Genomic DNA, 11,232 nt, shown 5'->3' with positions numbered 1-11,232 from the left:
GCGCAGGAGCACGTGAAGCCGCCGGTGACGCGGCTGCTGCTCTCCGCCGAGCTGTACTGCCGGGCCTGGCGCCAGGCGCTGCCGCAGCTGGAGGCGCCCCCCGGCCCCTCTGCTCTGCTGGCGCTGCTGGCGCGGAGGGGCACGGTGCCCGCACTGCCCGAGCGCCCGGTGCAGGAGGCCGACCTGAGACACCAGCCTGTCCTCATGGTAGGCCCCGCCCCTCAGACTCGGGGCTCCACCCACCAGGCCTGGCTCCGCCCCCAAAGGCTCCTACCAGGCCAGGTTCCTCCCATCAATACTCCTCCCACCCACGCCTATGGCCCCGGAGGACTTGCCCACATGTCCCCCCAGAGCCTAAGGCCTGGCATCCGCCCTCAAAGCCCAGCCCCCCCGGAGGGGCTCTTCCCGGACCCCTGCCCCTCCAGCCCCTCCCGCTTCCAGCTGCTTCCCCTTCACCCTCGGACCTGTCCCCGCAGGGAGCCCACCTCGCTGTCATCGACGCCCTCATGGTTGCCTTCGCCTTGGAGTGGACAAAGACGCTGCCCAGTCCCTTGGCCCTGGCCAGCCTGGAGCACAAGCTCCTTTTCTGGGTGGACACGGTAGGTGGGGCCGGGCCAGGATGGGGGGGGGGGGCAGGATTGCCGTGACCAGAGCACTGACCCCTCCTGGCCCCCCAGACAATCCGGCGGCTGCAGGAAAAAACGGAAAATGAGGCCGCCCGGAAAGCAGCGCCCGCAGCGCCCCCAAAAGGGGCGGCCCCCGCCCAGCCCTCGGTGAAATTCGGGCAGTATATGGACGGAAGGACAGACAGTTAAAGGCGGGGTGGGCAAAACGGGCTTTTTTGCATTGAGGGTGTTAGAGGTGAATCTTTGTTTTCCTCCCTCTCCCTTCTCCCCTCCGCTCCCCGGGGCTGCCCCTCTCAACGCTGAGCTGGGGGGGGGGGGCCCCAAAGGGGGGAGTGGGGGTTGGGCGCGGTAAGTGGGGGCTGTGTCCCCGTCCGATTGCCTGATGCTCTGTGTCTGTCTGCCTGTCTCCTCCTCCTCCTACCTCCCCCGGCTGTGAGCAAAGGAGGTGTGACCCCAGCCCCGGGGGACAGGGAACCCCTCTGTGGACCAAGAGAAGGGGGAACGCTCTGCTGTTCACTGAGAGGGCAGCCCCCTCCCCTCCCATCAGTCACAGGGTAGAACTCCCTGTTGGCTGGGAAACAGCTGAGGCGGGGAGTCCTCCTGTCTCTGAAGGAGGGCCCAGCCCATCAGACACGGTCCTGACCCAGTGGGGCAGGCGCATGGGGGAGACCCCTCTGGCCAAGAGGAAGCCCCACACCCAGAGGGTGGCAGATTCTTCCTGAGACTCCAGCTTCCTGGGGCTCCATCTCACCTTTGGGGGTGGGAGGTGCCCATCCCTGAAGCACAAGGGGAAAGTGACCACTGAGTGTGGGGGAGGCTTGGGCTGGCTGGGGTCCCTGCCTTTCCTCACTCCAGGGCCTCTTTCCCCAGCCTCGGGCCTAGTTGGGGGTTCCTCTCCTTTTGCTTACCTGCTTCCTTTCCCTGAGCTGGGCCTGGGTCTTTTGGGGGTCGGGGGAGGATTCCCTGCATGGAGGCTGCTCTGTGGGGTCCCTTCAGGCTGGGAGGAGCTGGGGTCCCCAAAGCCGGCCAGAGTGCAGTCAGGGAGCTGGATGGCCAAGGGCTCAGGACTGGGCTCCGGGCTTTCCTCCCCCTGCTCCCGGAGGTGTGCTTGGGTGCCCAGCAAGTCAGCACCCCTCCCGCCCCGCTGACGGCTGCTCCTCTCCCCCCAGCACGCAATTGCCTTCTGTTTGAAGGAGTCGGGGAGCAAACCCCCCATGGTAATGTATCCCCCACCCCAGGTCCCAGGAGCCCCTGCCCCAGCCCCCACTGCTGGCCTGGCTGCTCGAAGACACCTCCTCTGCCTTGCTGCTGCCCTTCCCCCGCTCCAGGCTGGCCCTCACTCTGGCTCTGGGACCCCCCCTCATGGCGGAAACCCCAGTCTTCCCTGCCCGGCCTGCATGACCGCTAACCTGAGGGCCAGCCTGACCTCTGACCTGACCTGACTCCCACCCGCAGATCCGGTATCGCAAGGACCGCACTGTGGCCCGATGTGCCCCCTGCTTTCCCACCGTGACTGGCCTCCAGGACCTGGCCAGTGGGGCCGCACTGGCCGCCACAATCCACTGCTATTGTCCCCAGCTGTTGAGGCTTGAGGGTGAGTGAATAGGCCGGGGCCAGACGCCCTCCCCGGAGCCCAGCGTCCAGGCGGTGGTTCCCAGAGTGGTGCAGCCACTGTGAGTGCAGCTTCCGGAATCGGCAGACCTGGGTTTAACGTCTTGCCCTGATTCGCTGTGTGACTTCACATAAGTGTCTAAACTTTTCTGAGCTTCATATGACTCATTCCTGCAGCAAATATTCCTAGCGTGAACTGTGTGCCAGACTTCATTTTAGAGGCCAGGATCCAGTGGCTCACATTCTAGTTTGGAGAGAAAGACAGCAAGTTCATCTGGAAGAACATTCCAGATGTCAGGTGCCCGGAGGGTGCTGGGTAATCAGGAAAAGTTTGTGTTTTTTTAAGGTTTTTAGAGGAAGGGAGAGGGAGAGAAACATCACTGCCAGAGTGAGACTCCTGCACACCCCCTACTGGGGATTGAGCCTACAACCTGGGCATGTGCCCTGACCGGAATGGAACCATGGCAGCCTTTCGGTGCATGGGAGGACACCCAGCCACTGAGCCACACCAGCCAGGCAGGGAAAGCTTTTTGAGTTGAGGTCTTGGGGGACTAGTGCCCTCGGTTTTGGAAGTAGCCATGAAGAGACCTGAGGAACAGCCTATCCCAGTACCCGCCTGGTGAAGGTGCCTGGCACTAGACCCACAGGAGGCCTCCTTTCCCCGGGGCCCCTTCTCCGTCTCAGACCGGGCATTCTGTCCCCACAGAGGTGTGCCTCAAGGACCCCATGTCGGTGGCGGACAGTCTGTACAACCTCCAGCTGGTGCAGGATTTCTGCGCCTCCCGCCTTCCTCGTGGTTGCCCACTGTCCCTGGAGGACCTGCTTTATGTGCCACCACCCCTCAAGGTAAGGCCATTTCGGGCATGTGGGCATGTGGGCAGCCAGGAGCATGGGTCCCCTGGGCTGACCCTGCCTTCCGCTTCCAGATCAACCTCGTGGTGCTGTTGGCTGAGATGTTCATGTGCTTTGAGGTGCTGAAACCTGACTTTGTGCAGGCCAAGGACCTGCCTGACGGTCACGGTGAGGCCCAGCCCGGGGTCCAGGTGGGGGGAGGGGGCCGAGCTCTGACTGACCCTCCTCTCTCTGCTGCAGCCGCCTCCCCCCAGGCCACAGAGGCCTCCACCCCTCAGAACAGCAGTGGCAGTAGGTACGCTTTTCCCATTGGGTGAGAGTCCACAGCCGTGACGGGCGCCTCCTCCCGCTGGTCACTGGGACAGGCCTCAGGGATGCTCTGCTCTGCCCCGGGAGAGGTGAGGGAGGGGTCCCATGGCTGACGTGCATCTCTTGGCAGTTCTCCTGTCTTCAACTTCCGCCATTCACTCCTGTCACCTGGTGGCCCCCAGTCCCCACTCCGAGGATCCACAGGTGAGGGCACAGGGATGTCCCGGGAAACCCCCGCCCAAAAGACTGCCCAGCTGAATTCATGTTGTCACCTTGTGACCCCTCCATTGGGTCTCTTTGGCACATGGTAACACACATTGACCCCCATACTGACCCAGTGGCTCAACAGGACTTCCTAATAACATTAAATGGCCCCCAGCTATCCATCCACATAATGACCCATCGGTGACTCACCCAGTGAGACCCCCTGGCCAACCCCACCCATGGTCCCCAGTGACCCCGCCCCCCTAGTGACCAGTGAGTGACCCCGCCCCCCCATAGTGACCACCAAGTGACCCCTCCCCAACCCTCCCCAGGCTCACTGAAGTCCTCCCCATCCATGTCCCATATGGAGGCCCTGGGCAAGGCCTGGAACCGGCAGCTCAGGTGAGTGCATCTCAAGGGCCTGGGCAGTGGAGAGGGCTGGGCCAGGCTGGGGCTGGGGTGGGGCCGGGGCTTGACCCAGGGGCTGACCCCTCCCTCTGGCCGCCCAGCCGCCCCCTTTCCCAGGCTGTGTCATTCAGCACCCCCTTTGGCCTGGACAGCGACGTGGATGTCGTCATGGGAGACCCGGTCCTACTCCGCTCTGTCAGCTCAGACAGCCTGGGCCCCCCGCGCCCTGTGCCGGCCCTGGCCCCGGCCCACCCACCCCCGGAGCCTGGAGACCTGCCTACCATCGAGGAGGCCCTGCAGATCATCCACAGTGCCGAGCCCCGGCTGCTCCCAGACGGGGCTGCTGATGGCAGCTTCTACCTCCACTCACCTGAGGGGCCCTCCAAACCCCCGCTGGTCTCCCCCTACCCACCCGACAAAGCACCTGCCTACCTGCCCCACCTCGAGGGCCCCTCAAAACTGTCTCCCTGCCTGGCAGGGGAGGTACTGAATCCACCGGCCCTGTCTGAGGGCTCCCCGAAGGCGGGGCCTTCAGCCTCAGCTGCCAGCAACTCTGAAGTGAAGATGACCAGCTTTGCTGAACGCAAGAAGCAGCTGGTGAAGGCCGAGGCCGAGGCTGGAGCGGGCTCCCCGGTGTCCACCCCAGCGGAACCAGCGGCTCTGAGCTCAGAGATGAGTGAGCTTGGAGCCCGGCTGGAGGAGAAGCGGCGGGCCATCGAGGCTCAGAAACGACGGATAGAAGCCATCTTTGCCAAGCACCGCCAGCGACTGGGCAAGAGCGCCTTCCTGCAGGTGCAGCCACGGGAGGCCGGAGGGGAGGCCGAGGCCGAGGCCCAGGTGGAGGCAGAGGCAGGCCCTGCCCCTGGTGGGGAGCGGCCAGCGGGGGAGGGCCAGGGTGAGCCGTCCCCACGGCCCAAGGCCGTGACTTTCTCACCAGAACTGGGCCCAGTGCCCCCCGAGGGTCTGGGGGACTATAACCGGGCAGTCAGCAAGCTGAGCGCTGCACTGAGCTCATTGCAGCGGGATATGCAGAGGCTCACGGACCAGCAGCAGCGGCTCCTGGCCCCGCCCGAAGCCCCCGGACCCACCCCACCTCCTGCTTCGTGGGTCATCCCTGCCCCCACGATGAGTCCCAAAGCTGCATCTGCCAGCCCTACGCGGCGAGCCCCCGCGGTCCGGCGCAGCCCGGGGCCTGGTCCCAGCCCAACACCCCGCAGCCCGAAGCATGCGCGGCCAGCGGAGCTACGCCTGGCGCCCCTGACAAGGGTGCTCACACCCCCCCATGATGTAGACAGCCTCCCCCACCTGCGTAAGTTCTCGCCGAGCCAGGTGCCCATGCAGACGCGCTCCTCCATCCTCCTGGCAGAAGGGCCACCTCCAGAGGAGCCCTTGGCCAGGCCGGGCCTCATCGAGATCCCACTGGGCAGTTTGGAAGAGCCCTTGGCCGAGAATGAGGGGGATGGGAGCCCCCCTGATGCTGACGATTCCTTAGAGGAAGACGGTTCTTCAGAGGGAGTTCCCCGCTCTGGGCTGGGCTTCTTCTATAAGGTGAGCCACCTTAGCGGGTGGGGCCGGGGATGCATGGATGGATGGTCAGGGCGTGGGGAGGTGCGGGGGTGGGTTGCTGGACCGGTGGGTGGACGCATGGTCAGGTAGATGGACAAATAGATGGAGTTGGTGGATGGACAGAAGGTAGGTGGATGAGGGCTAGGTAGCCACATGGGAGTGGGCAAGTGTGTGCGGCCAGATGGACAGATAGGTGGGGTGTGTGGACACACAGAGGGTAGATGGGTAGACAGACAGATGGGGTGTGCACATGGGTAGATGGGTGGGTGATGGACAAAACGGACACATAGGGCAAGGGTCTTCAATGACATCTCCTTCCCCTCCTGCTGTCTCCTTCACACACCCCCTTCCTTCCCAGTGGCCTTGCCAGTTCCCCTTCCTGTCCCTGCCCTGTATCCTGTTACTCTTCATCCTCATGGCACCCCAGCCTGGGCCTCCATCTCTCACCTGGACACCTGCCGTCACATTTTAAAAACAGATTTTTTTTTTTATTGATCTCAGAGAGGAAGGGAGAGGGAGAAACATCAATGATGAGAATCATTGATCGGCTGCCTCCTGCACGCCCCCACACTGGGGATGGAGCCCACAACCCGGGCATGTACCCTGACTGGGAATTGAACTGTGACCTCCTGGTTTATAGGTTGATGCTCAACCACTGAGCCACACCGGCCGGGCTGCAGTTATATTTTGACTGGTGTACACTGACCTCCTCTCCCAAGTACCTGGCCATTTCCAACTGAGCAGCCAGAGATTTTCAAAAAGGGCAGATTGGTCCTTGTCACTGTCCTGTTAAGCCCTTTGCCCTTACAATTAAAGCCAGTCCTGAGGCCCAGCTCGGCCCCGTGCAGTGCCGTTCTCCCAGCTCCGCGTCCCGACCAGCCTCCTGCCGCCCACATGCTTGTGAGGCTCGTGCTGGCCCCAGGGCCTTCGTACTCGTTCCCTCTGCTCTCCACCCTCCTCCTCTGGGTTGCTGCCTTCAGGAAGCCTTGCTTGGTGCCTCTCTACATGTAGACTGGCAGCTGCCGGTCGCTGTGGTGTCACATTGCCTTCCCCGCTGGGCTAGTGCTTTATGGGAGCAGCACCCAGGTCTGCCCTGCCCGTGTGTCAGCACCCAGCACATGGGGCTCTGCATAACGTGGGCGCCAACTAAATGCCTTTAGAACAATTACAAAACCGCAAGTACAGGTGAGTGGCTGGCGGGCTGGGCTGACTGGTCAGACTGTAGCTGTGCCAGGGGAGACACCAGCTGGACTCCGTGCCTGCCCCCAGGATGAAGACAAGCCCGAGGACGAGATGGCCCAAAAGCGAGCCAGCCTGCTGGAGCGGCAGCAGCGGCGGGCGGAGGAGGTGCAGCGCCGGAAACAGTGGCAGGAGGCCAAGAAAGAGCAGCAGAGGGAGGAGGCTGCACGGTGAGCTGGGCGCAGGCCAGGGACCCCGCCACCAGACCCCATCACCTGTCTGACTGCTTCCTCCCTCCGCCTGTAGGCTGGCCCAAGAGGAGGTGGCCCCTGGCCCCCCAGCCCCCACTGCCAGGGCCCCAGCTGAAGAAGAGGCGGGCCCCCGGCGTGGGGAGTTCACACGGCTTGAGTACGAACGCCGGGCCCAGCTGAAGCTCATGGATGACCTGGACAAGGTGCTGCGGCCGCGGGCCTCAGGCGGGCCAGGCCGGGGTGGACGGAGGGCCCCGCGGCCGCGCTCTGGTTGCTGTGATGATTCTGCTCTGGCTCGAAGCCCCGCCCGTGGCTTGCTGGGTGAGGACCCGGTGGGGAGGGGGTGGATATGCTGCAGGGGCCATGTGTGGGCGATGAAGGGCCCAGGTAGGCCTGTCCGCCCGCTCGGTGAAGACTTCCTGGGGATGTGGGGGTTGCAGTAAGGTAAGGGCAGTTGGGCAGAGCTGGCTTAATAGTTGAAGCCCCTTGGGTACGTTTGGGGGTGAGAGATTTCTGCTCGGGGCTACGTAGGGTGAGGGTTTGGGGACAGGGATGACCTCGCATTCCCTCCGCAGTCTGCCAGGCAAGGCCCCACTGGGCACTTCGGGAGGTAAGGGGGCTTTGAGTGGGGTCCGATCCAATGCACTCTCTCCCTAGGTTCCCGGCTCAGCAAGATCTACTCCCAGTCTACCCTGTCCCTGTCCACAGTGGCCAACGAGGCCCCCAATAACCTTGGCGTGAAGAGGTCCACATCTCGGTGAGTGTGGCCGGGGCAGGTGGCCTCTCCAAGTCGGTATGTGCACATGTGTGAGCTTCTGAGCGTGACATGGCATGGGTGTGCGTATCTGCCACTAAAGGCTGCAAGAGCACCTACAAGGCCGAGGGGGAGTGTCTGTACTGAGGGACAGGACCTACAGATGTGCCTGAGGCAGGAGAGCGAGGGCACTGCATGGACTTGGGAGTGTACAGCGTACACGCAGGTCTCCTCTCTGCAGAGGTTGCAGGCTGTTCCGTCCCTAGTCCCACTGCAGACTGGCAGCTTCACTTCCCCTCCCCACTGACTGCATCTCCATCCCATCCCTTTCCGTGTAGGGCTCCGTCCCCATCAGGTCTCATGTCCCCAAGCCGCCTTCCTGGTGGCCGTGACTGGGAGAACGGCAGCAATGCCTCTTCGCCTGCATCAGTGCCTGAATACACAGGTGAGTGGGACTCCAGGTGGCCGGTGCTGGGCCCTCCCTTTCCCTGGTCATCCCTGCTGACTACCCTGCCCTCTAGGTCCCCGGCTGTACAAGGAGCCCAGCGCCAAGTCCAACAAGTTCATCATCCACAACGCCCTGTCGCACTGCTGCCTGGCAGGCAAGGTGAACGAGCCGCAGAAGAACCGCATTCTTGAGGTCTGTGCCCAGGGGTGGGGTCCAGCGGGAGGGGTGGGGGCCTGGCTGTGCTGGCTGACGGCCTCCCCTGCCCACCAGGAAATTGAGAAGAGCAAGGCCAACCACTTCCTGATCCTCTTTCGGGACTCAAGCTGCCAGTTCCGGGCCCTGTACACTCTGTCAGGGGAGACAGAGGAACTGTCCCGGCTGGCAGGCTACGGCCCCCGCACGATCACGCCCGCCATGGTTGAAGGCATCTACAAGTACAACTCAGACCGCAAGCGCTTCACCCAGATCCCCGCCAAGACCATGTCCATGAGCGTAGACGCCTTCACCATCCAGGGGCACCTCTGGCAGAGCAAGAAGCCCACCACCCCCAAGAAGGGTAGCAGTACCCCCAAATAGCCCTGCCCGGGTGGTGCTTGGCCACCACCCTCTCGGAGGACATTCAGTGGGGACTCCTGGGTCCTGTCTGTCCCTAACCTTGTCTGGGTGGGGCTGGAGTCCCCACCCTCTAATTTTCGTCTCATCCTGCTGTGGGGGCTGAGCTGGGAGGTTCAGGGACTCAGGGCTCAGCTTAGCCCCCTGTCTGTCCTCCCTACCTTCTTGAATAAAATAATTTAAAGTGACCGTGAGTGCTGGCATCTCGGAGGCTGGCTGGGGCACCTGGTGATCTGCCTCGGAGGGTTTTCCACAGTTTCCTGTCTCCCATTCACTCTTGAACCTGCCCAGTCTCCTCAGCTCCCTGCTGGCCCTGACAGCTCTGGCCAAGGCCACGTCTTCCCTGCCAGCACCCCCACCCCATCCCCATCGCCATTTCTCAGCTCCTTTACTGACCTCTTGGACACAGGCGGCTTCTGACCAGCCCTCCTCTCCCCACGGCCTTCCCCATCCCTGCTCACTGTTTTCCTCCCCAGCGTGCCTGTGTTATTATTTGCCTCGCCTGGCACTTGGTCTGTGGCCAACTGCTAAACTTGATCGTCTCTCCCAGCCGCCTGCTTACACTTCTAGGCTGGTTACCGCCCCTGAGCCAGGGATTCCCGTGTTGTCTCCTCAGAGCTCCTGGCATGGCCAGACGCCCGACAGGCCCTACACCATAAGCCTGAGCCAGGCTGGGCTCTGTCTCCCTGTAGTTCTGACATGCCAGGGAGGGACCAGCTTCCCAGTGCCATCCAATACTGCACACTGCACCCCCTAAAGCCTCTTCTGTGCTTTATCGCCTCTCTGTCCCCGTGACCACCCCTAGTCCAAGTCAACAGCCTGGGCCTCCCCATACTCCCAGCCACCTCCTATCACAAGCCAACCCCCCACAGCAGCCTGCATGGCCTATTCAGACGAGATCGGGCGCGTTCAGGGTGGTATGGCCGTAGACTGCATGGCCTATTCAGGACACAAATCTGATTACATCCCTAAATGCTGAAAATCCCTTAATAGCTTAGAGCCTGCTAATGGTTTCCCAGAGCTTAACTTAAGGGCACACCATGGCGTGGCCCATGGCTGAGTTCCGGCTCCTGGCCTCTGTCCAGGATAGAGATGCCTTGCTAAGTCCCAGGGACTGTCTACCTCTCAAGCTAGCTGACCAGTCCTCCCAAGGAGAAGCTGGGGATCTCTACCTGCTGACTGGGGTGGCAAGCTAGACCTCAGGAGCAGGGGCTGGTGAGACCTGGGCAGATGGGGGCAAAGCCCCGCCTCTCCCAAGGCTCAGGGATCAAAGAGGCCTCAGGCAGCCCAAGTCCAGAACTGGCTCTGCAGGGTGAGGATGGGCATGTGCCCTGGCCCAAAGCCCAGCTGCACCACCTCCTACACCAGCCAATCTCGGGGTGGAGGGGGCTGGGCCCAGGGCCAGAGTGAGAATGAGCTGGCAGTCCCTGCAGGCACCTGGGTGGCAGGAGGGGCAGGCAGGAAGGAGGCTCGGACCAAGTCATACAAACAGGCTTCATTGTGAGGGGGGTGGGGGTGGGGGTGGGGGTGGGGTGGGCAGTGCGCCATCAGTCTTCCTTCAGGCTCCCAAACACAGCAGCCGGCACACTTTGCTGCTCCAGCCGCACCTCTGGAAGGTGGAGAGGACATGGTCACCTGGCAACCCTCCAAAAGGGGGTCCAGCTCCTGCCTCCCCTCACCACCCTGCTGGGCTGGCCGGCCCCTCACCATTGGGCTCCAGGTCCATCTCGTCCTCGTCCTCGTCCTCCCCCAGCTCGATCTCCTCCGGGTTGGCCTGTTGCGCTAGCTCAGCCAGTTCCTCCCGGGACGCATCGCTCCTGGGGCGGGTGGGAGTCACACTGTTCAGTGGGTCTGGCCACTTCTCTGGCCTCCCCAGGAACCTCCCTCCTGAGGAAGAACTGGCTTGCTCCCACCCCCCCACCCCCCGTCCCCCCGTCCTCACCTCACGAACAGGATCTTGCTCTGGGCCCGTGGGGGCTGGTCGTGCTCGGCCTCGGCTGCCAGCTGCTCTGCCCGCTGCTCTAGTAGCTTCATGTCATCCATGCCACTCTGCCCGGGGGCAAGGTCGGACACTGGGAAAGTGGGAAGGGGCGTCAGACACGGTGGAGGGCTCTCTCCACAGCCACACCATGTGCCGAAGGACCCCCACCTGTCCCTGAGGCTCCAGCCCTCAAGGAGTTCCCAGTTTCAAGCGGGGAGGTACAGAGTTGAACCTGCTGCTCCCAGTTCCAGGAGGTCAAGGCTGGGTAGAGGGCAGAGGCAGGACCCACAGGCCCTGAGACAGGGGAGTGTGTTGCCCCAGGGTGACCCAACCAGGGTGAAGGGTGGCTGCAGCTGCTCACCAGTGCCTGTCGCACTGCCCGACACCTTGAGCATCTGCGAGGCCATGAAGTTGACCTGTGTGTTGTAAGT

The 11,232-nt window shown here is 62.9% G+C and overlaps 2 protein-coding genes across 2 annotated transcripts in view; one reads left to right on the top strand and one right to left on the bottom strand.

Moving 5' to 3' along the window:
- Window positions 1-9,008, top strand: part of CAMSAP3 (calmodulin regulated spectrin associated protein family member 3) — a 13,040-nt gene extending 4,032 nt beyond the window's left edge. The window contains exons 2-18 of the mRNA XM_023748361.1: window positions 7-207; window positions 477-599; window positions 678-730; window positions 789-861; window positions 2,082-2,220; window positions 2,944-3,083; window positions 3,164-3,257; window positions 3,330-3,384; window positions 3,529-3,602; window positions 3,935-4,004; window positions 4,112-5,558; window positions 6,846-6,985; window positions 7,062-7,327; window positions 7,664-7,763; window positions 8,099-8,205; window positions 8,282-8,400; window positions 8,479-9,008. Of these exons, the coding sequence (XP_023604129.1) occupies window positions 7-207; window positions 477-599; window positions 678-730; window positions 789-861; window positions 2,082-2,220; window positions 2,944-3,083; window positions 3,164-3,257; window positions 3,330-3,384; window positions 3,529-3,602; window positions 3,935-4,004; window positions 4,112-5,558; window positions 6,846-6,985; window positions 7,062-7,327; window positions 7,664-7,763; window positions 8,099-8,205; window positions 8,282-8,400; window positions 8,479-8,784 (3,507 nt within the window). The 3' untranslated portion in view covers window positions 8,785-9,008. The remainder of the gene's footprint in view (window positions 1-6; window positions 208-476; window positions 600-677; window positions 731-788; window positions 862-2,081; window positions 2,221-2,943; window positions 3,084-3,163; window positions 3,258-3,329; window positions 3,385-3,528; window positions 3,603-3,934; window positions 4,005-4,111; window positions 5,559-6,845; window positions 6,986-7,061; window positions 7,328-7,663; window positions 7,764-8,098; window positions 8,206-8,281; window positions 8,401-8,478) is intronic.
- A 1,324-nt stretch (window positions 9,009-10,332) lies between these two features.
- LOC102423676 (pre-mRNA-splicing factor SYF1) overlaps window positions 10,333-11,232 on the bottom strand; it is a 25,894-nt gene continuing 24,994 nt past the window's right edge. Inside the window, exons 13-16 of the mRNA XM_006107636.3 lie at window positions 11,163-11,231; window positions 10,763-10,892; window positions 10,528-10,637; window positions 10,333-10,429 (exon numbers count right to left, since the gene is read on the bottom strand). Of these exons, the coding sequence (XP_006107698.1) occupies window positions 10,368-10,429; window positions 10,528-10,637; window positions 10,763-10,892; window positions 11,163-11,231 (371 nt within the window). The 3' untranslated portion in view covers window positions 10,333-10,367. The remainder of the gene's footprint in view (window positions 10,430-10,527; window positions 10,638-10,762; window positions 10,893-11,162; window position 11,232) is intronic.

This window comes from Myotis lucifugus, unplaced genomic scaffold, assembly GCF_000147115.1.
Source record: "Myotis lucifugus unplaced genomic scaffold, Myoluc2.0 scaffold_1310, whole genome shotgun sequence".
Taxonomy (NCBI): Eukaryota; Metazoa; Chordata; class Mammalia; order Chiroptera; family Vespertilionidae; genus Myotis; species Myotis lucifugus.
This window is presented reverse-complemented; position numbering and strand designations above follow the sequence as displayed.